Source organism: Antedon bifida, chromosome 3 (genome assembly GCF_963402885.1).
Source record: "Antedon bifida chromosome 3, ecAntBifi1.1, whole genome shotgun sequence".
Lineage (NCBI taxonomy): Eukaryota > Metazoa > Echinodermata > Crinoidea > Comatulida > Antedonidae > Antedon > Antedon bifida.
Window position 1 is genome coordinate 4,152,756 of NC_136228.1, and position 24,376 is coordinate 4,177,131.

The window sequence follows — 24,376 nt, forward strand, 5'->3', positions numbered from 1 at the left end:
AACAGTTTGACAAAAAATGACCAGAAACGACATTTTTTGATGATTGACCTTGATATGCTATATTTCGATAATGACTGACTAAGACATACTATTTATGGCTCAATTTGTTCAGAATATAATTATTTTTATTTCGTATAATGGTCTAATCTACCCATGGAATTAAGAGCTTTCCTGGGTAACTGTAATATTTATAAAGACTTTTAGAATATGAGTTCAAGTTCAAATTGTTCAGAACATACTGTATACATTCTTAATAATAATAGTGAATAAAAAACCCGAAAAGTAAACAAAAACAAATATAATAATAATTTTTAATTTCTAATTACGGTATAGCAGCAGTTGATTGGATATTGTGCATGTATTTAGTACGGCTTCCTAAACAACTTTTTTAACTTCGTCTTCATCATCGTCATCAATCTCTCTATCTACGTTGTTCCATTCTTCTAGTTGACACACTCCCCAAACTGAAGTACATGCCAATCCATAGCATCTACAACTGCAACATACAGTTTTACATCCAGTAGTACAGTTACAATGGATGATTTTCAAAAGTTCTTCTGAAGCAGCAGTTTCAATCGTCATTATTGGCACAAATGTTTTATTAAAAACTTCCCCGACTTGGTAGCATCCATGGTATTATCTTTCTTTATCCATTGCATGATTTGATAGTATACTCTAAGACTGTGACATTTTGTAGCAGATGAGGTTGGTGGTAGTAGTTGTTGAGGTTTGATAAATTATTTACCCTCAGCAACTTTCTTATTAAACAGCTTGCATCTGTAGCTATTTGGGAAATCCAGTGACTTGGCTCCAAAACAAATAGACATGGCCTTTAATCCAAACTCCTCGATAGTTTGAAGTTTCTGATGCGGTTGAGTGAAACTATCGGCACACATCAGTGTCATATTCTAGGTTACTTTCTATCAATTTATTGATTTATTTGCCTTCCTAAAGATGTCTTTAGGCTTTGAAGAGTGAGGGTGGAAACGGACTTCATATTTCATTACATCGTCTAGAGAGATTTGTCCTAACTGAATTTGATGGAAAGAAAGAAGAATTCCTGTCAAGGCATGAGAACAAACACAAATTTATCAACATGCTTTCATATGAGCTATAGAAAAAAGAGTGGAGTTGTGGCTTGATGGTTATGATGCTTGGCTACCACTCCAAGGGTCCTGAGTTCAAGTCCCGTCACATGTCAGGATTTTTTCTAAGGACCAATCTACTCCACTCCCAAAGACTTGTAATAAGACTTTGTTTACGTAGAGCATCTTGTGTATATGTTTGTCTTGTGAACCTCTGAGGGTCCCTAATGATCAGCAATAGCTGGATGGATCACCCTCATTAAATATGGTTTAAAAAAAAACAAAAAAAACGATGTTGACATTGCTCTGGCAACAGTTGAAGTCTCTGAACATTATACAGTAACTTTGATTGGAGAAGACACGGACTTACTGGTACTTTTACTGTATCATGTAAATACAACAAACCGAGAAATGTACTTCAGATTAGACAAAGGAAAAGATGGGCCTACTAGAGTGATTAATGTAACCAGATTGAAATCTGTTTTAGGATATAAAATCATCCATTGTAACTACTGGATGTATGTTGCAGTTGTAGAAGCTATGGATTGGCATGTACTTCAGTTTGGGGAGTGTGTCAACTAGAAGAATGGAACAACGTAGATAGAGAGATTGATGACGATGATGAAGACGAAGTTGGAACAGTTGTTTAAGATGCCGTACTAAATACATGCACAATATCTAATCAATTGCTGCTATACCATAATTAGAAATTTAAAAGTTATTATTATATTTGTTTTTGTTTACTTTTCGGTTTTTTATTTACTATTATTATTAAGATTGTATACAGTATGTTCTGAACAATTTGAACTTGAACTCATATTCTGAAGGTCTTTATAAATATTACAGTTATTTGATTCCCAGGAAAGCTCTCTATTTCATAAGTAGATTAGACCATTATACGAAATAAAAAATAATTATATTCTGAACAAATTGAGCCATAAAAGGTGTATCTCAGTCAGTCATTATCGAAATATAGCATATCAAGGTCAATGGTCAAACATGTCGTTTTTGGTCATTTTTTGTCAAACTGTTTCATTAGAGTAAATATAAATAAGTATATTCTCAGTATTTAGAGCCCAATTTTAAATCTCTACCACACATAGTTGCCGAGATATGGAAATTATACACAGATAAAGTTAAAGGTCAATAACCTTTACTTCCAACCATTTTTTGACAAAATGTCTCATTACAATAAATGTAAATATGTACATTCTGAACAATTTGAGCCATCATTTGTTTCCCTACGGTCAGTTGTTACCAAGATACAACATATCAAGGTCAAAGGTCAAATTGTCAGAAATGGTATTTCCGGTCATTTTTGGCCAAAATGTTCTATTATAGCGAATATAAATATGTATGTTCTGAGTATGTTGGTACCAAAATCATATCAATAGACCAAGTAGTTTAGGAGGTATGGACATTTTAACTTTTTATCTATTTTGGCGGCCATCTTGAAAAAAAACACTTTCCGGTGGTCGAAATTCTTGAGACTTTTTTTCTGTTATTTAGTACACTCAATACTACCAAAATCCGTTGAAAAACCTTTTGTTGCAATTTTTTTGAGGTGAAACCTTATTTCTACTCTACTATGTCCCCAAAAAACCATGACTAATAGGAAATTTCGCAGTTTAATAAAGTTAATAACTTCTATATAAAAAAAAACGAAACAAAAATAATGATTTCACTTATAAAAAGACAAAATAAATGGTTAGATTAACCAAAAACCATTGTCTGACTATTTTTTGGGTAAAATTATGTATAAGTTTACTTATTTTAAGTTACAGATAAATATTTTTTACCCGATTCGATTCAACAATAAAATGCCATATTCAACAAAAGTAAAAAATAATACCGTAATTTTTCAGGGGACAATATATCTTTAACATAACTAGTTAATTATATAACATAATTTTATTTGTTGAGATAAGGTGGAAGAACATTAACAGTACAGTGGCAGTTAAGGATACCCGTTTTGTTTTCTACTTTTGCTGAGATTCACGAAGAGAAAATGCCTTTGAGAGGACAATATTCACATCAATGCTAGGATAGTGCTGTAAACAAAAAGAATTATCAGTGAAAAAAATCAGTGAAATGTCAAGATATGATAACAAATTTTCAAATACTTTATTCTCAAAATTGATAAAAAAAAAAAGGTGAATAAATCTAAAATGTGTATATATTCGATTAAAATAACTTTTTGCCTATTTGTTTGTGGCAAAATTAGAATAACCAAAATAAACCAATAATAAGGGTGTCTAGAAAACTCAGATCTAGAAATCTTAGATAGATCTGAGTCTAAATTTTAATGTAATGTATACTGTATTTTCGTTATGATTTAAGTTGTAGGCCGCTACTACAAGTAACAATAATAGTAAGAAAACCTATAATACTGTAGTATTTCAAATAACCTACCCTCTGATTAATAATGGAACAATCCAATTAGTGGTCCAAGTTTTCTTATAGTAGAACGAAACTAGAAAACTTAGATCATGGTATCTGAGTTTTCTAGATCTTAGTTTTCTAGACACCCAATACAAATTGTGAAAATAATAAAATTTAAAAGCATAATAATTGATTAAAATATTATTGAATACCGACCTGTAAGAGTTTCATATTTGCTGAAAAATCACCTTCTAATAATTCATCTTTAATAATTCTATAAAAAAAATTAAATAACTATATTTGTGAATTTTATTTTTTTGGTTTGATGACGGCTATTTTGAAGGGAACACTGCGTTAAGCTCTGTCTACACTATCAAACTAGTTTGACAAAAAATGTGATGTGCCTAAATATGGTAGTGATATACCCAAATATGGTAGTGATATGACATCATCATGTTCACATTTTTTGTCACAAAGTTTGTGTAGACAGAAGCTTTACAAAATTTACAAAAAATAACAAAACATTTAAAGTTTGTAAACTTACATTATCATTGCACAACAAACACTTTCTAAAAAATCAAAACGTGAATTGTCAGCAAACAGCGAGTCCCAAATTCGAATTAAATCTAAAAAAAATAAATAAAAAATGAATAGAATATTAGAATAGGTTAAGCAATAATATATAAATAATAAAAATTGATATTAATTAATTAATTTTGTATTGGATAAATCCTAGCAGTTATGAGAGATTTAAGGCTATACAGAAGGCCTAGTTAAACTAGTAAATTAAATGACCTACTGTCTTGAAAAGGAAAAACAAATTAAACTGTCTCACTATCAACTTTATGTGACAAAAAATGTGATATGCCCATATATGGACATGATGATGTCATATCACTACCATGGGCAGATCACATTTTTTTTTACACAAAGTTTGATAGGGTAGACAAAGACTGCTACTCATATGATTCATATAGCAACAGTCTTAATTCTAAGACCTCAATAAGGAGTGTTCTAAATCCTAGGCATACACACTATACAATCTACAGTGCTTGCAAAAAATATCCAGAAAGCCTGACAATAGCTAATATAATAATAAACCACGATATGCACATCAAAATATGAAATACCTGGCAATGGGAACTCTTGGGAAAGTAATAACGTTAGCCACCTGAAAAGAAAGAACTCGGCCTGAAGATTCTGGCTGTTGAGTCGTAACCATAGTGCCAGATCAAACTTCTTTAATTGCGTCATAACAAACTTCATCTTTGCATTGATGCCGACTGATGTATGATCCAATGTTTTGATAAACGTGTCGCGGATCTCCGACATCAAATTTGTGAAACAGAAGAACGTATCTGCTTCAGCATGTTCTAAAAAGCAATATAAAACGATATACTAAACCACCAAAAAAAGAGGGAAAAATAGAACCCCTTCGATGAAAAATATCTATTAAGGGTACACAGTGGCGTAATGGCTATGAGCGCTCACTGGCTAAACCCAGGGCTTATGAGGCACCTGAGTAGTGTCCAGAGGAAAAAACCAGGCATTAAAATAAGTCGAAAATGGCTAAAAACGCCTGAGGCCTCCAGCGTTGGAGGGCCACTTAGGGTTCCTAAACCAGCACTATCGGTACCCGCACTATCGAACTGACATTTATACATGTTTTAACACTATGGCCAAAACCCCTATTTATAAAGAAGTGAAATATATATTAACACTACGACCAAATGCTATTCAGGGGACACCTCTATTAAAGGGACACTATGTTTGAAGGTGTCCCTTTAAAATACAGTTTGCACTATAAATATATAAACTGTTAAATAATGATTATTTGGTACAAAACTGATGTAAATATTCTATTTATAGACCATATAACCACACCTACCTTCCCATTGCACATCAGGATCTGTGGCAAAGATGTAGTAGATAGGTCCTATTATCTCATTCATCCCTTGTACGTATCCTTGTCCTGGGTTCAGTTTTGCATAGATAAACAGAATTCTCTCGACAACCTCCCAATGGGCCTCTTGCCCATCTTCCAATGGATTATATCCAAACTCATATGTTGGTAACTTAGTTTTTGCTTTAACCTTACGGAAATATAATCTTAGTTATTGCAATCAATTGAATAACTGTTGGGATGCATTTAAACATTTTGCTAAATATTTATATTCAGATGGTGTTTTTTAAAACTCTGGACTGGCCAATATTCTATAGTAATAGATTATCACCAGTTTTGATCAACTGGACCATTTAATAAAACAATACAAACTAGTTTTAAAGTAAAGTCATGTACAAAATATAGTTGAACTTCCTAAAAAAAAAAGTTGGAGGAAGATAGGTTTTTAGAAAATAATTGTAGACCAGACCGGAAGAAACAAAATGAGGTACGATTGTTTGGTTTTGTGTGTCGGTATTTTTCTTGTTGACTTACTTTATTCAAGTGCAAATTACTAAAACATACATAAGATATATGAGTACGATTTTCTACATTTATAGCTTTGAAATGAGACTTTTACAGTTAATTTCGCAAAACAAATTTGTTTAAAATCATTGAGAGCTAAATTTGAATGTATTGAAACAACAACTTTTATTTTTGTGGCAATATGGTAACATTATAAACAATAATATAATACTTACATTTGTAATTCCTAATCTATTTTTAGCTACATCCTCTGCTTTGATAATGGACTGCTCCACTCTTTTTCGCAGGGTAATATCCGACGATGAATCAACGACGTCTTTGAAAGGGAATTTTGTTGCTCGTTGGAAGAACCCTAAGTCTGGTAATAACCGTCTGTTTAGTATAAAAAAAACAAGACAGAAATGCTCCATTAATCTGTTTTCATTGTTTATAACAAAAAATCTTTCTAGTATTTCAGTAAACAGTTTTTCCATAGAACCTTTTATGGTGTCCACACCACCCACCCGACACTATTAAAACAAAAAACAGGGCCTCTGTAAAACGTTGTGTTCCCCATTTTGTATATTTTGGAGGAAATAAATATATTATTATAACTTACCTGGTATCTTTGTCTATTTGTAATAATACTTCATTGTCTTTAAAGTACTGAGACCACTCACTTTGTGGATTTGGATTTAAAGGCTAAAAAAGAAATTAAATACAGGAGTCGCAGTTTCAACAAGATTGGAAGGAGGTAAATAAACAATACTAAATAAGTTTAATACAGTAGAACTCACTTTTTTGGAATCCAATTCAGGGGAAACCCTTATTCAAGGGACACCATTATTTAGGGTGTACACTCTATTCATGGGGGTACACTCTATACATAGGGTACACTCTATTCACTATTGTAGGGACACTTTCAAGTGAAACGAACAAGGACAGAGGAGGACACCCATAAGGGGACCTTTGGGGTCTCGAAGGTGTCCCCTTAATGGGTTCTACTGTTAGTTCTACACAAACTGACAAAAAGTACATAATGGTAGAGGGCGGTAGACAACAACTGAAGTTATCATTAAGACAATATTATATTTATATTTTAATTGCTTTGTCTACAAGATCTTTAGTTTTTATCTCACTTCTATTCTGGAAAGGTGAGGCCAATATTAGATTTAAAAATGTTATACTTACATGGTCAGAAGATGCATTACTTTCTCCCGCACATCCCGGTTTAATAATCATCTCTTTTAGAAATTGCTTGTATGCTTCCCTGAAATATAGTAAATATATTTCATATTGGATTGTCAATGAAATCAACCTTCTAAAGCTCTGTTTACACTATCAAACTTTATGTTACAAAAAAATGTGATGTGCCCATATATGATATACATGATGTCATATCACTACCATATTTGGGCACATCACACTTTTTTTGTCAAACTAGTTTAGACAGCTAAAGAGACAATAGAAAAACAGAGGAATATAATCTCATCAAAGACAATACATGTCAGTAAACAATGCATGATTTGAGTACTGTACCTTCGTTCACTCAGCAGCTCTTTCCAAAGTGTTTTCTTTGGTGGCAAATAATTCAACAATATCTTGAAAATAAAAACAATAACAACATCCAAATTGAAGTACAATATGAGTAACTAATGAAGTACAAGAAATTTTGGCTTGTTATGCATTTGTATGACCCACAATACGACCCCCAAGAGAGGTGCGTCATTTAAGATAATTATTGATGCAGGGGTGCGTAAAAAATATAGATGGAACGTCAATGTCCGTCACTCTATCATCCACCATATCATGAACAACATGGTCACAATGCGTCAAAATGGGTGCGTCATGGTCACCTGAAGGCAAGTCACTTTAAGTAGAAGTATGTCATGGTATTCATAAGGTATGACACACATTGGACAAATGATGCACCTCTCCCGGGGGTCTTCTAATGGGTCATACAATTGATAAGAGCATTGTGCGGTGTTGAACCCATAACAATTTTATCTGTAAGAATATAAAATTTATTGAAACAGTGCTCATATTCGGAACATGATCAATTATATAAATATTAAAATAAATAAATACCTTCCAACATATTGATCTTATCCCAGGATTGTCTGGAATACCTGTAAAATACAACAATAAATGAAGACAAATTTACCAGAATAAATTGACTCCCAACCAGAAATAAACACATATTGTACTCTCTACTGTCTTGACTCTACTATACTAGGCCCCCTCTAGTAGTGGTAGGCTATAGAAAGAAGAGGGTATACTTATTTAAATGCAGCATGTCATGCCAGAATAAATAATTTTGTTATTAAAATATAATAAATACCATTAAAACATGCTTTTTGAAAGTCATCAAAATTGATTTTTTCTTGCTCCAAAAGTTCCTCAAATTTAGCTAGCCTGAAATAAAAAAAAAATATAAAAAAGTTAATAATCAATTCTTAATATTTAAAACATTAAGTTAGATAAATTTGGTGATGAATATTTATTCTTTTTTTTCCTCTAGGCCGACCTTTTGGTAGGAAGTCCCTTTCCGCAGTCTCCAGGACTTAGCGCCCAACGCCATGCTCTCTGCTCTGCAGCCTACTGACTGCTGGCGGCCAGCGGGACCTGGCCTGGGAGATCATAATCTAAAATTACACTAGGCCTAGGCCCCTAGGCCTATATTAAAACATACTAAAATGAAAATGCATGTTCTCTAAAAACGTGTGCATTAATTCTGACTAAGTATTTACTTTAAAACAAGTGTATTTCAATAAAACAAATTTGTGTACCTAGCTTTAAAGGAAGCAGACATCTTGAAAATAGAGCGACCTCTCGTGACGTATGCAATAACTAAAAACTGAAACTCTTGAAATTTCGGAACGGCATGGTTTTATCAGATGACGGCGGGATAATCAAATGTGTCGTGTCGCACGCTTTTGTGATTAATTAGTAATGTATCATATTCTATTCTTAGGATAGTCTGTGCGCGCGTGTCAGAGTAACTGAAGTCATAATTAATTTATTTAGTTCATGATAATGATTATAATTTTTAATTTACTGTACCGTACATACAGTCTCCTTCCGCGCCGCCGCGCCCAGCTAAAATTCGTAGGCGCGTAGAAATACCATGGAAACTTCAATCGCGCGAATGTTACCAAGCACATACTTGATTGTCTTGGAAACAACTACATTGTGATTGTTGCTGTTGAGAGAGAAGGGCGAATCGTAGGTGGGTTTTAGTAGTAACAAATGGGACAATACTGACAAAAGACATCAAGGTGTGTATTAATTTTTAAAACTTTTTAATAATAAAATAACCAACCTTTTTCTGGGTTGCGGTGCGCCTTCAGTTGTGAAGTATACCGTATGTGTAGAGTAGAGAGACCGGAGACTGCAATTTCAATTAGCCTAGCCTAGCATAGGGCCTATAGAATGTTTATAAGAAGTGATATGGTGATGACTACGAGACCAATGACTCGTGTCACCATTAGTTGACACAAGTGAAAATAAGTAAGTAAAACACAAAATGCTATTAATGAATTTCAACGTTATATAGGCCTAAACGCAGTCCATTTCTGAGGCCTGTGGTACATAGTCATGGTCGTCGAAAAGACAACAGGACAGGGTGTAGCAACACCAGATGTCATTCCATCCACAAACCACACCCCTGACGTCGTTCAAGATGTAGATGACGACGGTGCAGACGAGACCAACCTTGACAAAGGATGGGCATGGGTTGTCATGGTTGCTTCCTTACTCACCCACATATTCACGTTTGGAATGGCATACTCTTCGGTCGGTGTTTTCTACACAGAATTCCTGAGAGTTTTCGGGAAAAGCAAATCGGCAACAGCGTGGGTTGGCTCAATTTTACTTGGAACTATGCTTTGTTCAGGTACATGAATGTTAACATTACGTTTTTATTTTATTATCTAAAGCAAAGAACAATCGAAATTCCCCAGTTCAAAAGTTAGGCCTGGTATGGTTTGTACGCGTGAAATGTTATTTCAGGCTAGGTAGGATATTGTCACAAAGATCATTTTTTGTCATTACTTTTACCTCCATGACTGTCTATAGGCCTACTATTCGATCTCTGTAGCCTACCCTTCGAATTTTATCGAGCTTTTTTTTTTATATATATATATTTGGCGCAATTACGAACATTTATTATCACAACAGGGCCAGTTGCCAGTGTGATGGTCGGAAGATGGGGTCCACGATGTGTTACCTTAATTGGAGCAACATTTGCAGCTGCGGGAATGATGTTAAGTTCACTCGCAACCGGATTGCCTTTTCTCTACTTGACGTATGGTGTTCTGACAGGTTAGAATAAATGTATTAGCAAGTAGGCCTATTTAAACACAATTGTAAAAGTCTACATGGATAAATTATTATGGTTCGATCATGGTAAGTGCGATTACGTGTATGTAGGCCTACTGGCCCTAATACAAACACACCACCAGAAAATAGGCCTACTTTTTTAGTTCATCATTATGAAACATCAATGTTTAGATTACTAACGAATATTTATTTATTCATTTTAGGTTTAGGGTTTGGTCTTTCGTACTTACCTTGTATTGTCACTCTCGGCAAGTTCTTTGAGCGCCGTCGTTCGGTCGCTACTGGTATCGCCGTAGCAGGTTCTGGCGTGGGCACATTTATTCTAGCTCCTGTATGCCAAGCTCTCCTTAACATCATCGGTTGGAGAAAGACATTTGTTGTGCTAGGTATGTAACCCAATATTACTGCGCAGCTGGTCGTAAATGGTGCTAGGTATGATGATAAAGATGTTAATGGTAAACATGACGAAGATGAATGGTGATGATAGATGATGACAAAATAGTTGATGAAAATGATGGATGGTAGTGACAAAGATGAAAATGCTGAAAATACTGATGACAGAAAGGGATAAAAATTATAATGGTGCTGATGACATCACAGTGATGATGACGGGAATAAACGATGACGATAACGATGATAAAGGTGACGACGATATGATACAGGCGGATGATGGTTTGATGATGACGTCTGTGATTTTAACCATTTCTGATAATGATCAAAAATTTTTTTTTTTCAGGATTTTTAGAGATCACTTTACATATTTGTGGTTTTATCTACGATCCGAAGAAAGTTCCAATAAGACGGAAAATACCACCTCAGACTGATCAGTTAGGCCTACAACAGGAGGAAAAGCTGACCGCAATAGACTTGATGACAAAGGCTAGCTGTCTTGGTTTTCCGGTGTTGTCGGCATCCAGTATAATATTTGATATCACTGGGCCTAGAAGTCTTAAATACATGCCTACTGAGGAGGTTTACGCCATCACCGAAGATACACCCGAGTCTGCTAAAATTGCAGACAATAATGTCAATCCAGCCGTAGAGAACACGGAAGCAAAAAAGAACACCGCTCATGCGATAGATTCTATTGGAAAATGGGAGAGACGTAGTGTTCGTTTCGGAATTCCAACTTCACGAAAAGATAGAGCTGCAAAAGGAGCTGGTCGTACCGTTAGCAGAAAGGCTTCTGCGTTGTCTTTATCAGCGATTGAGGAATCCTTCTCAAGCTCAATGCGCACACCAAGTTGTCAGACAATCAGCGTGACAAACGATACGCAGGACGTTGATAAAAACGGAGCCACAAATCAGTCAAACATCAGCATCGAAGATACGTATAACAGTGTTTCAGCGTTCGAACAATTTGGACCAAAAGAGAGGAGCGGCAAGGTAGCTGAAAAGAGCAAAAAGGTAGCTGAAAAGAACGGCAAGGTAGCTGATAAGAGCAGCAAGGTAGCTGAAAAGAGCAGCAAGGTAGCTGAAAAGAGCAAGGTAGTTGAAAAGAGCAACAAGGTAGCTGAAGAAGGAGAGGAGGAGGAGATCATTTTTAGTGCTCCGCTTCTACCACCAAGTCGAAGGATTCAATTTGTGTCAATGTTAAAAACCAGATTTAGTTCCTTGTTTATTATCAAACAGCTGTTTAAAAACTCGTTTTTCGTTTTGTTTTGCATCTCAAACTTTTTGATATGCATCGGCTACCAGCTTCCATTCATTTACTTTCAATCGTTCGCCCTAACGCTCGGAATCAAGGAAGAACAGTCTGCCTTCATTCTATCCATAATGGGGTTAACCGACACGGCAGGAAGAATCTTCGTTGGACTATTATTTCATCGAATACCGAACGAGTACCATCGTTTGACGGGCTACATGATTTCGACCGTTTTGGCGGGAGTGATGCTACTGTTCATACCGTTAGTTGGTAGTTTTGCCGGTATGTTTATGTTGTCTGCAGTATACGCTACGATAGCCGGTTCAACAGATTCGTTGGTTCCAGCTCTACTTGTTGCATTTGTTGGGCTAGACACGCTGCCGTACTCCTTTGGAATGACGATAGAGATGCAAGGACTTGGATTTCTTCTGGGGCCACCCATTGCAGGTTCGTAATAGCAATATATGTAGCGCGGGCCACTTGCTTCTTTAAGGGAAGCTCGGGGTATAACCAGAGTTATTTTCTTTAATAACTAAAATAAATTAAATATGAAGTATACATTGGGTTGATTTTGTGTTAGAAAATGCGATTGGCAATTGCAACCTTAACAGTCAGTTGTCCCCCTAAGCCTATTTTCCGCAAACTCACCAACACTCAAGTTTGAATTAATTTGGTTCTCTTTATTCCCAGGTGCTCTGTACGATATTTCTGGAAAGTACGGTGTTGTATTCTGTGTGGGCGGAATTGTATTCATACTATCAGGTCTCTGTCTAGTTATATATCCAATAACAGGCGGGAAAATCAACGTGGACTGCAATAAGAAGGCAGACGATACAGCACCATAGTCATCCCCTATCTTTATTATGTGTTTGTTATGTTCTATTGATTCTATTGACAATTCCATTGATTAAATTAATACTTGAAGACTTGACGATTTTGCCTTTAATTGTATCTAATAACCAAACACAACAATAATTACGTAATTGTGATCTCTCCGACGTTATAAATCAGTATGATGTCATAGATGTATGACGTCACACATTTATGCGATCTTATGAGATATCCACAAACACATTTAAGACAAATGCCAAACAAAAGGTTAGAAGAGGTTACAACAACACATTATACTAAAATGAAATTATTATATGATTTCATGCAAACACAATTTTATTGATATTTTGTACTTCCTAGAGTTATCAGTGTAAAACCTGCATTTATAGTTGTAACATATTAATGTATTCGATAATATAGGACTCACATACAACATTTATTTAAAATACCATGAGAATGTGATTAAAGATATTAATTAATAGTGAAACATTAATTAATGCAAATTTAAATGTTTTTAAATCTTTTACATGAATATGAATGACATACATGTCTGGATATGGGTGAGATAATTCATTTTATTAATTTGTCAAACAATAACAACATACAACAAAATTAGGATTTTTAAATAAACTTGGAAAAAAAAGTATTAGCTATAGTCACTTAACAATCAATTTAAAATTATGATTATTCCATGAATTGAGACATACAGTATAAATATACCACTCAATATCATTCAATTTTTATTTTATTTGGATAGCAAGGCCGTAGTGAGAGGTAAAAAACAGACGAGTCAAAGATGCTTTAAATATAATTATTAATATAAAATATGATTATATCTTCTGGGAAATTGGAGTAGTAAAAATTGCAAATTTCAGATCAGGTGAGCGGATAGTCTGCCTGATGCTGGCTACGGCCCTGGTTAATAATGTTATACTGGGTACTAGAATTTAAATCTACCATCTTTGTTGAATGTAAATAAAATTATTACTTTTATAACATAAAATTATACTGTATGCATATCTGTTGCAATTGCCTAAGACATCAAATAGACAAACAATGTGTGTGTGTTAATAGCGATTTATATTTTTGGTTACACTGATAAACTACCATTTAGCTATTATGAGACAGGCACATTTATGATAAAAACTTAAAATTGTCATTGTAGATATACTAGTTCATGTGTACACATGACACTAGGTCAGCGGCACATTAGGTCAAAGGTCATCGCGAAGTATAATTACTGTTAATATTGTTAATTTCAAAATTCAAAATAAGTTGGATAATTCAAGCCTTTTTGTTGATACTTAAAGTGACTTCAAAGTTTCTTGGATAAAGGTATCTGGTTTTGGAATATCATCAAGCAAACCTACAGAAAAAAACACAAAACGTTATTGAATATAGACTGTACATAATTGATTACAAGTTTACTTCCATTGTCAACATTTCCAGAATAACTGCACCTGATTGGTTGAATTGCAGAAGCCATAGTGGATTGAAAGCTTCTCATTCATAAGGTCAACGTTGTGAGATTTGTCTCTATAGGATTTTGTCTAGCGTTACTACCAATGCGAGTTTAAACATTTAAACTTACCATTAACATCACAGAATTCTGCAAAAGACTCACAGGGCAAAAGGTCACTCTCATACGTGGCCAACAACTAAAAGAAAGTATTTTATTTTAAAGATGTATTGTCCCTTGAAACACAAAAAAATGAAGGTCAAAATATTCTAAATTTAAATTGGCCATATCAAAGTAATATTAAAGTTATTCACTTTAAGTAAAAAATTTGAGCCAAAAGCAACAAGTTTACGTAATTAACAGGTAAATTAGTTTGATTACATTTCGTCTGGAAAATCGTCGCGAGCGAAAGTAAACAAAGATTTCAAACCACGAGTACGCATTATGCATATGCTAATTAGGATTGTTTACAACTCGTCACGGTTGAGAAGGTATTTTCACACAGATCGTGAGGAAGTTTTATGATTATGCATACAGAGTAGCCAAACAAGCGCATTTCATTATGGGGTATGTTTTGATCGAAAACTTTGACTGGAAGTCAGAGTTATTTTTTTAACAAAAAAACGTCTGTATTTCAGTTAAATGATTTTTTTTTTCGACAAATTGTTAGTGATAGTTAATAACTATTATGATACTTCAAAATGACCCACCTTTTTTCGAAATCTGTTATTTTTTATTTTTTTGGAATTAGTCAAAGGGACAATACATCTTTAATTTTAATGGCATTTTTTATATGGTTTTTTTTTATTGCTATATTATATTGTGTATTTTTTGTGTGTTGCCCATATCTTTTAAACTTTTATATATCTTTATATCATATAAATACAACTCCTTCAGCTTTTGCTGCTTTTTATATATATATATTTTTTTATATACTGCAATTGGTCTTTCCTTGTGGGCTGTATAAAATACATAGTGCATAGACTTTGGTAGACAAAGAAAAATACATTTTCGACATATTCATACACCATATGGTATCAATTTTTAATGAAAATAAATAATTATTAAATCTATACCTTGTCAGCTGCCTTTAAAACAGTTTCATCGTTGTTACGAATATAATCAGCGACCGATGATGACCAATTGTCTCCGGATGTTATTGACACCTTCTTAAAAAGGACAGCATAGAAACAGTTCATAAGAGCCCAGTAGACTATATAGGATTTGTAAACGGTGTAGTCCTTAACAGCTTTGTCAGTTATACTGTAACAAAATAAATATTTAAGTTTAAATGCATTATAAAAAGTATAGTTAGTTATTAAATATACAGTATATATATATATATATAAATCCAAAGGCAAATTACTGAAAAAATGACAATGCTGTGGGTATCAGTGGCTGGATCTCAATGGAGATACAATATATTGACATTCTTCATCGTCGTTAGACATAACGTTTCCTACTATTTTGCGCCATTTGTTCTTGTCGTGGGCTGTACTGTGTGTCTAAAATGGGCCAGTGTAATAATACTGTTAATAAAACTAATTTCTAATACTTTTCAAGTCATCCTGTATCATTTTTGTCATTTTCTTGTTATGTTTCTCTAGAGCTAATTTAGTTATTAAAATACTATTATTACACATACTGTTATTACACATTGCGCATTTAGAAGAAATACCAATCTAGCAGAAGTTTGGTGGGCAGTAGTGATAATTTGACAAGTCAATACTTACGTCTTACAGCCTCCGGGGGAGACGAGCCTTGCCTGCCCTGTGATGATAAGACGACGAAGACACGTCAATCTTTCAGTTTTCCATTCTTCCTGCGACAGTAACATGGCGGCCAATAACGTGTAGTAGTGTGGTCCGTCTACTTCGTAACTCGACTCAACCCATTTTTCCTTTCCTTGTTTCAAGAAGGTACTTAGATTTTTCGATTCTCGAGTCCCAGATCTAGTCCTAAATAATAAAAATGAATTTATTAATCTTTTTAAATGGTCAAAAGAAAATGTCTTTAAACTAGTAATATTAACTATAAAACATGATATAAACTCGATCATCTGGAATTCAATCCCCCAACTAACTCTTAACCATGTGCTTGTATTGTTTGACATTCAAATACTGTAGTCTATCTCGAAAAGAAGCCCATGCTATCTTGAAAAGAAGCCCAGTGGGCTTGATTTCGAGATGCACTCCTTTTCCTTGTCAAAAGTTTGACTTACGTATTAATGACATATAACGCCATGTGAATCATATACGGTACAAGATGGACGTTGCTCTGGCGACCGCCACCACCGCTGTCGTCACTGAACGATTTCTCACGGGCGAATCTAAGCATGAGTAGCTTTAAGTCATGGAGTGTGCCATGTTGAGTTGGTTCACGATGCCCAGTACATTCTTGAAGATAGGTGTTATGCCTAGATACAACAGAGGTAATGTTAAGAACAACGATTTCATACACATTCAAGACCAAATATATGCTAATTACAGATAAACTGTATCACGCTTATATATCTTTTTATTATAAAAGTCTCAAACATGGCACTAGGTCAGGATTGAACTTTGGAACCAGGTCAGGATTGAACGCTGGGCCATGAGACTGCAAGGCAAGCATGTTATAGTCACCAAGCCACACTACATGTCATGGAAAATGAATGTTTAAATTGTGTTTATGTAGTATTTTCTGCAAGCTTCCCAAATGGTAATTTATCTTACCTAGCTAGGCAGTTAGCAAAAGCCGACTCTGGAACATTAGGACCCCACAAGGGGAGCAGTCCATTACACTTGGTGTTGGCATTCTGTAGGGCTGCACTCTCCCATTCCTCTCTAGCACGTGCCAATCTGAAAAACGAAAAGGTCATTACATACACACAACATCTTTGATTTGCTTACTGGCTAAAATGTTGAAAATCTTTGAACTTGAACACTGTATACGGTAAGGATGTAGGTATGAAACTGGACTTACCGAACGGCTGACATATGACAATCATAGTGGATGATGTTGAAATGCGACACTGTGCTGTATCCTTGTGTCTTGCGTGGCTTATTCTCAAACTCTTCAACTGGAATCCGTTTTGTAAACGTATAAATCACCAGAACCTTTAAACCAACAAAAGAAAAGATTTTATTTTTATTCAAACAATTATGATTGTGTTCAGGAGTGTCCCCTTAATAATAGTGTTCTTGAACATTTGTTGGTCATAGTTATAAAGCACATATTTCCCTCCGTTCGTTTCACAGAAACATGCTATTAATAGGGTGTTTTGAAGGAGTGACTCTCCTGTAACTATACTGTTGGTGATACCTTGTTAGGCTGGTATTTGTAGCCTTCACGGCAGATACAGCAAGTCAGACCAGTCTCCTCAACCAGCTCTTCCATTTGTTTAGTCAGCATACTCTTTGCGGTTACTTGACCTCGCTCATTTGTCTACAAGAAAAGAAATTGTCAAAATTGTGTTTTCCAGTGTGTTTAAATCTATGAAGACAACTTTTTTTTTTCTCGTATTGTACTTTTTTCTGTCCAACTCAGACAGCATTGTACGATGAGACCCGACAAAACGACTTGTGTGTGCTCTGAGTTGATCCTGACAAGACAAGTTGTCTTGAAATAGCGTCGGGCGTAGTTTCTAGGTCGTCGGGAGAACTTTAAACATATCTAATTTTCTCCTGACGAGCCATCTCGTCGGGCCTTGTCATACGAAGATGTGTGAGTTGGCCTTAAGACAGAAAATAAATAAATTTGATTCACTGTTGATTGGAGTTGGAAATAAAATCTCAACTTACAGACATGCCTAGAGCCCCAAGTTGTTTCATACGCATCGCCATAGCAAGCCGTTTCTTCTCTGCCTTGGTTTGTGCTCTGACTTCTTCAATCTATTTAAAACGAAAACAATCATTACTCACAAGTTTTAAAATATTGTACAACTTAAAAAGATAGTAGAAACAGACCTTCAGTGTTTGAAAATTGTCAGTACAGTACAGCTCCTATTGAGTGGACACCTTCAGGACCCAGAAAAGTGTCCTCTGTCCACTGAATAGGTGTTGGCCAAACATATATTTTCCACTAATCATTTCACTGGAAAGTGTACTTTAAATAAAGTCCCTTATGAAGTGTTCTACTGTAATACGGTATTTATGGGGACATTTCGACCTAAAGAAAATTCTAATTACCTTCTTAGCGACGTTTGGATTCTTCTTGAGAGCTTCCATCAGATTCTCTGACAATGTTCCTATTCCTTCTTCACTTGACATCTGCTCCATACGGTGCATACCTGGTATACAATCAGCACCGACAAGCTCCTGCGTCTTAGTATGTCCCGTACTGAGTCCGGCCAGCAGACGAAGTACATATGGCAGAGCGGGTCTTGCCAAGAATTCCTTCCAAGCAGCCGAGTCAGGGTTACTGGCTTCTGGCATTTTGTGGATGATGTAATCGGTGGCACTCTTCACAATGCCTTGCTCAATTATAAGTTCTTTCAGGTTGTTTCCATTGGCATTGTTCTGTTTACGGCAAATACAAAAAAAAAAATGATTTTTTTTTAAAAATTGACAAAGAAAGAACAGATCAATTTTGTTGTGGCGTTGAGAATAGTATACTATAATAATTTTATTTTAACAGATCAACAATTCTATTACTATTTCAGAAATGGCACTATTTTAAACAAACAACACTACACTAACCTCAATACCTGCAGCTATAACACAGAAGCTTTGCAGGTGTATAGCGTGGTCTTGTGCCTGCTCCTCATCAAATCTAAAGTGGAAGAAAAAGCAATTCTTGAATGAACAATTAATATTTAAATACAATATGAACCATTATAACCTATATAAAACAGTTTTGATATAAATACCCAATGACGGTTTAAAGGGACTATAGGAGCGTTTGTTTTGTGACAGACAAAGGATAAGTTGACCATGTTATTTCATTGTGCACATGCAGAGAAGTTGGGACGTGTATTCTCACTCCATTTCCTGATACTATTTTGGTGGATTCTAGACGATGACCAGCGGTACAATGCATAGGTAGTATGTATGTTGTCTGCTGTCGCAAATTTAAGCTCACATATTAAGATATTTAGAGAGTTAAGATTCAACAACCATGCACACACATATTCTAGACTCAGAGTTTTCCCATGGGCAGTCATATTAAGATCAAGCCTGTTTACTATACTGCAATCTTAGTCAATTAACAAAATCAAGTACCAATACTTACTTTTCAAAATTGAGGTAAGGCTTGAAGTAATTAATCAGAGTAGCCATCTTGTCGTTGTCACCAAACGATAAGAACGGAATGATCCGCATCAAACCTTGAAGGACATTGGCGTTGGAACGGACAAATGAACTGTTGACACGGTCGAGTAGAGCCACGAGTTGAGCTTTGTCGCAAGTGAGAATCTCCTGTAGAAATAATTAAGTGCAAATTAACTCATACAACAACAGAGAGTAAAATGTCTCTAAAGCTCTGTCTACTCTATCAAACTTACTGTGACAAATGTATTTTGCCCATACAATATACGGACAAGATGATGTCATATCACTACCATATTTAAGCATATCACTACCATATTTGGGTACATCAAACTAGTTTGATAGTGTAGGCGGAGTTTTAGTCTTCTCATGTCACTATCACTACAGGACAATGGTGCAAGATTACTCTCACAAAATAAAAGTTACCTTTGACTCCTGGGGAGGTTCACTGTTAGCCTCCTGTAAAATAATCTCCATTATTGCAAGCACCTGCTCTGCAATCACAGCGCCTCCACCTGAGCCGCTATTTCTTTGTTCTGAGAACAGTACTCTGTTGAGCACAGCTAACATTATGTTGATAGATTGTAGACGAGTCTGGATGAGTCTTTGCCGGTTGGCTTTTACTTTGATGCAGTAATCAAACAGCTTCAACATGACAGTGAGTAACTGTCGGCCACGGACAAGATCAGTAAGAGATGCTAGCCTATACATAGGAATGAGAAGTGTTATATAAATGACATTGTTCTAAAGCTCTGTCTACACTATCAAACTAGTTTGACAAAAAAAGTGTGATGTGCCTAAATATGTTAGTGATAAAGCCCAAATATGGTAATATGGTAGTATGGTAGTAATATCATTTTTTTGTCACATAAAGTTTGATAGTGTAGACAGAGCTTAAGCAAACTCCCAGTTAGATTAAACAAAGTTATCAAACTTAGCAGAAATAAATATAGAGCTAGATTAAGTTACAAATATATCACATAGTCAAATTTATGTAAACACCAAGTAAAAAAAAGTTTGAATTACCTTGATAGTATGACCTCTAACCCCTCGCACTCATGCATTACATTTGCCATTTTGTAAATCTCTTCGTCGTCTGCTTCTTCATCTAACCACAAACAAAATATTAAAACTGATTAGAGTACCTTTCTTTTGTATCTGAACATTAAAGTATTTAATTATTATTAATTTATTATGTCATATATTATATTATTTTAAAAAAACTAATAATCAAAAAAACATGATGCATATAAAAATTATAAATGTTGAACAATTGTTACCTTTGCTACTGTCCAGTGTCTCAATAAACTCTTCGGTTGCGTCGCCAAGCAAACCTCTCATACGATACACAATCCTCATTGGCTCGCCCTAAAAAGGTAAAAAAAAATACGAAGGTGTTGATTTCTATAGCAACTATATGCGAGTATATATCCCCACGTACAAGGCTCCATATATACTCCAAAATTTGATTACTAACTTGGAACTATAAAAAATAATAATACAAATTGTATATTTTACCTCATTATCATGACACCATATTTTCTTGTAGACCTCCTTCACTGGCAGATCAAGACTTATAATTTTGTTGCTAACCAACAACTGGAAAAAAAAGCAACATACAAAATATTAAAGATGATAATTTAGATTCTAAATGTATTTAATTGCAACTTTAGCAATAATACCCGGTTTTTCTGCACATTCAGCTTTCAGAAAGTTGGCATTTAAAATATATATATTCTATAATATATGTAACTAATGCATGTGTCCTTTATTTAGTAACTTTCTTTGTGAGACTGTTTATAAACTGCCTTATTATATTAGTTTTTTGTGAAAGGCAGACATTTTTTGATCATGTCGTTATGAAATAGATAGTTACCTCCATTCCAGTATCGTCTTCTAGCAGTGCAACTAACTCACAATCTAAAAGAAGAATAAACAAATTGAATAGTTTCAGCTATAAAAATGCTCTGTTCCAAGGCTGTCAAAATATTGACATAATCCCAGCTATAAGAACGCAGTTTTCCTTCCAGGATGAAATACATCATAAAAGAACATAAGAAAAATTACCTCTGCATATTTTGTTCTTGACATCCCTCATCAGTGGGGCTAGATCAGTGTCATTTGAGCTGTAGGGGTTACCCTGCATACGACCTTGCAAATAATCTTCTTGCTGTGGGTCCTTTTCTAACGTCATGAAGAACTCACCAATGTCATTATCCTCCTGTTTAGCAAGAATAGAAAAATAAATCAAATTTTGATTTTGAAAATGATCTTGTGTGTGAGACATGTATGGTGTATGGCAGATAGTATACATAATACCACAATGTTTTGGTTCCAACGTAAGGTAGCATCTTTAAATGACGCACGTAACAACTTTAATAAATGTTTTCTTACTGGGAAGATAATGTTGCAGAGTCTCTCAAAGATAAACACTGGTGTACGCAAATCTTGCACTTCGTACTTCTTCACCGTCTCCACACAAAGCGCCATAAAGGCCCTTGTCTCCGATTCAGTACCAGTTGTCATTTCCTCCAGAAGATCTAGCAGTATCTGTTGAGTCTCGTCCACCAGTTTGGTTCGTTGGACCACCAGCTTACGCAGAGACAAGTAGCCGTTAAGCACCGTTCCTAGCAACTTGCCTTTGTAGTGTTGTTTGATGGTGTCAACCTCGATAAATGATGAAAGTAGCTCTGAAAGAGTAAGTGTAGTAGAAAATGGGTATATTTTAGTATTTATATAGTATAATTCCTAATAGTTAAATATCTTACAGTATTTTATTTAGGCATTTTAAAATGGAAGCTCAAACCACATAAATTAAAAAATGGAAGTATAAGAATAACCTACCAGTGAGCATCTTCAAGGAATAACCTTGTGATAGGTCAGAGCTGAGGGTAGTATCTTCTAGTGCCACCAATTGCTCTATTTCGTATGTGATCAGACCCCCAATGTGAGGCAAGACTCCTTTAGCTGCCAGGTATCTCTTCCAATGTGGTTCTTTGATGAGTCTCTGGTAGAGAGACAGGAACTCGGCAGAGCTTTCACCACTTCGTCCGACCTCATCTAGATAGCTGGTGAGGAGATCCAACATCTTCTGGCACCTGCTTGATACCTACAGGAATAATACAGAAGATCGTAAAATAGGTAAAACGAACAAGTAAATGTGCATATATAGTATTACATTCATTCAGTCACTCACACATTACACTATAAGCTGGCCAAAATGTAGGATTACAGCAACAAGAGTCAAGATTGATATTTACTTTTCTTTTTTTCAGAAAGTAACTTGCCAATTAGTGGATGGAGAAACTTTATCGTGTTTATAGAGAGGCTAGTGGAATATAAACTGTGAGTTACAGGACTAGGACTAGGTCAGGACACTTTAACCAACAAGCCACTAATTACCTGACATAGGGACTCCACAATGTTACATGCTGCTTGCCTAGCAGACCTTGATGAAGGGGAGAACAGAACCCTGCGTAACCATGTACTGCTGCCTAGATGCAGCATCTCTGGACTCTTCTTCACACCAGCCTTCCAGATCTTTGTGTACTTCTCCATTAGATATTTACCTCGGATGGCTCTGGCAGACTTTTCTGAACTATCAGCTGCTTAAATAAAAAATGAATAAATCAGTGATTTTTGAAAATTGGTTGCTATTTTTGTACTACTCTTAAATAAAGAATTGAAAAAAATAATAAAAAAAATAAATGAATTATCGATACATGACATAGCTAATAATTATTATTAAGAGTGATTTTCACATTTCAAAGTGATTATTAATGCATGGATGTAAAACAAGATTGAAAACAAGCTCTGTCTACACTATCAAACTACCAAATATGGTAGTGATATGCACTAATATGGTAGTGATAAGACATAATCATGTCAATCATATTTTTTTGTCACATTAAGTTTGATAATGTAGACAGAGCTTAAAAATCTAAATAGGTTTGTCACTGGCCAGTGAATTTTTAAGGAAACTAAGCTTGATAAAGTACATGTGTTTGTAACTGAACTATGTACAACATTAGTTAGGCAACAGTCTTACCATCCATTTTAGCTGGAACTCTTGTTCTCCATATAGCATAGTTGACAGACGATGACATGCTTAGCCATTGTGTTGTGTTCACATACACATCACTACCACTGGGTTTCATGCTACTCAGCTGTTCTACGGATTTATCCTGTACATATAAATATATAAAGATGGCAAAATCCAGGAACTATTGTACATATACATGGGCAGTGTCATAAATTTAACATTGAATGACCAGTGATAGGACATCTCCCCTCCCTCCAACTTGCAGCTCCGGGTGACGTGTCAGACAACAGATACATGAAATAATCATGTATTCTGCGATTTTCTTTACATAACCCAATTTAATTTAGTTTGCATGATTGCTGTGTATGCGTCGTCTGAAGCGACATCCATATCCATGTATCAAATAACAGGGGTTCTATTTGTAAACTTAATGTTTAAAACATTGTATGTGTTTGGTCCTTTTTGTATTTCTTATATTTTACAATCTGGTATAATTATGATAATGTAATCACAGAGTTCAATAGCTTTAAGTTTGTATACTGTACCTTATTGGCTTTGCAGGATGGAGGAGGTGGTTTCACAAGATGTTGCAAAATCTTGAGACATGGTAAAGTGATGTTCTCCATTACTACTGGACTGGTGATCTTTACTGACGATAGAAATAGCTTCATCACTGACAAAAAAAGGGAATAATTTGGTTTATTAATAAAATGGAACTTAAAATATGTTGAGAATCTAAGAAAGCAAGAGAGAGCGCTATAAAATGACAAACTAGATGGCAGTATCAAAAACAATCCTGGACATCATTCTGTATATATATAGATGTGTCAAAGGTGGAAAATGTATTGACCTGTTCTATAAAAAAATTAAAACATCAATATCTATTATATGATATTTACTGAAAGCTGGAACTACCGTCCACTAACTTTTAAACTTAT

At 34.9% G+C, this 24,376-nt stretch overlaps 3 protein-coding genes across 4 annotated transcripts in view; 1 reads left to right on the plus strand and 2 right to left on the minus strand.

The window, feature by feature from the left end:
* Positions 1-2,913: 2,913 nt before the first annotated feature.
* LOC144837382 (TBC1 domain family member 13-like) lies at positions 2,914-8,701 on the minus strand. Its single transcript, XM_078692455.1, has 12 exons — positions 8,664-8,701; positions 8,216-8,289; positions 7,963-8,003; positions 7,414-7,475; positions 7,066-7,144; positions 6,494-6,576; positions 6,111-6,267; positions 5,356-5,560; positions 4,598-4,840; positions 4,012-4,093; positions 3,684-3,741; positions 2,914-3,136 (listed from the first exon to the last, which is right to left on the minus strand). The coding sequence occupies exons 1-12, from the start codon at positions 8,684-8,686 to the stop codon at positions 3,065-3,067; spliced, it is 1,179 nt and encodes a 392-aa protein (XP_078548581.1). The 5' UTR covers positions 8,687-8,701; the 3' UTR covers positions 2,914-3,064.
* Positions 8,702-9,048: 347 nt separating this feature from the next.
* LOC144838729 (uncharacterized) lies at positions 9,049-12,781 on the plus strand. Of its 2 annotated transcripts, XM_078694187.1 has the most exons (7): positions 9,049-9,152; positions 9,431-9,769; positions 10,054-10,197; positions 10,419-10,601; positions 10,952-11,685; positions 11,725-12,307; positions 12,551-12,781. In XM_078694187.1, the coding sequence occupies exons 2-7, from the start codon at positions 9,472-9,474 to the stop codon at positions 12,703-12,705; spliced, it is 2,097 nt and encodes a 698-aa protein (XP_078550313.1). In that variant the 5' UTR covers positions 9,049-9,152; positions 9,431-9,471; the 3' UTR covers positions 12,706-12,781. The 2 variants fall into 2 exon arrangements, with proteins under 2 accessions (XP_078550313.1, XP_078550312.1); XM_078694186.1 differs by having other exon boundaries at positions 10,952-12,307.
* LOC144838755 (E3 ubiquitin-protein ligase UBR4-like) overlaps positions 12,703-24,376 on the minus strand; it is a 48,030-nt gene continuing 36,356 nt past the window's right edge. The window contains exons 81-103 of the mRNA XM_078694231.1: positions 23,984-24,111; positions 23,445-23,580; positions 22,799-23,001; positions 22,241-22,505; positions 21,791-22,086; positions 21,464-21,617; positions 21,273-21,316; positions 20,915-20,995; positions 20,677-20,764; positions 20,423-20,504; positions 19,823-20,099; positions 19,362-19,546; positions 18,830-18,902; positions 18,320-18,649; positions 17,933-18,022; positions 17,454-17,576; positions 17,115-17,248; positions 16,865-16,990; positions 16,372-16,566; positions 15,884-16,108; positions 15,227-15,413; positions 14,283-14,349; positions 12,703-14,057 (exon numbers count right to left, since the gene is read on the minus strand). Of these exons, the coding sequence (XP_078550357.1) occupies positions 13,996-14,057; positions 14,283-14,349; positions 15,227-15,413; positions 15,884-16,108; positions 16,372-16,566; positions 16,865-16,990; positions 17,115-17,248; positions 17,454-17,576; positions 17,933-18,022; positions 18,320-18,649; positions 18,830-18,902; positions 19,362-19,546; positions 19,823-20,099; positions 20,423-20,504; positions 20,677-20,764; positions 20,915-20,995; positions 21,273-21,316; positions 21,464-21,617; positions 21,791-22,086; positions 22,241-22,505; positions 22,799-23,001; positions 23,445-23,580; positions 23,984-24,111 (3,551 nt within the window). The 3' untranslated portion in view covers positions 12,703-13,995. The remainder of the gene's footprint in view (positions 14,058-14,282; positions 14,350-15,226; positions 15,414-15,883; positions 16,109-16,371; positions 16,567-16,864; positions 16,991-17,114; positions 17,249-17,453; positions 17,577-17,932; positions 18,023-18,319; positions 18,650-18,829; positions 18,903-19,361; positions 19,547-19,822; positions 20,100-20,422; positions 20,505-20,676; positions 20,765-20,914; positions 20,996-21,272; positions 21,317-21,463; positions 21,618-21,790; positions 22,087-22,240; positions 22,506-22,798; positions 23,002-23,444; positions 23,581-23,983; positions 24,112-24,376) is intronic.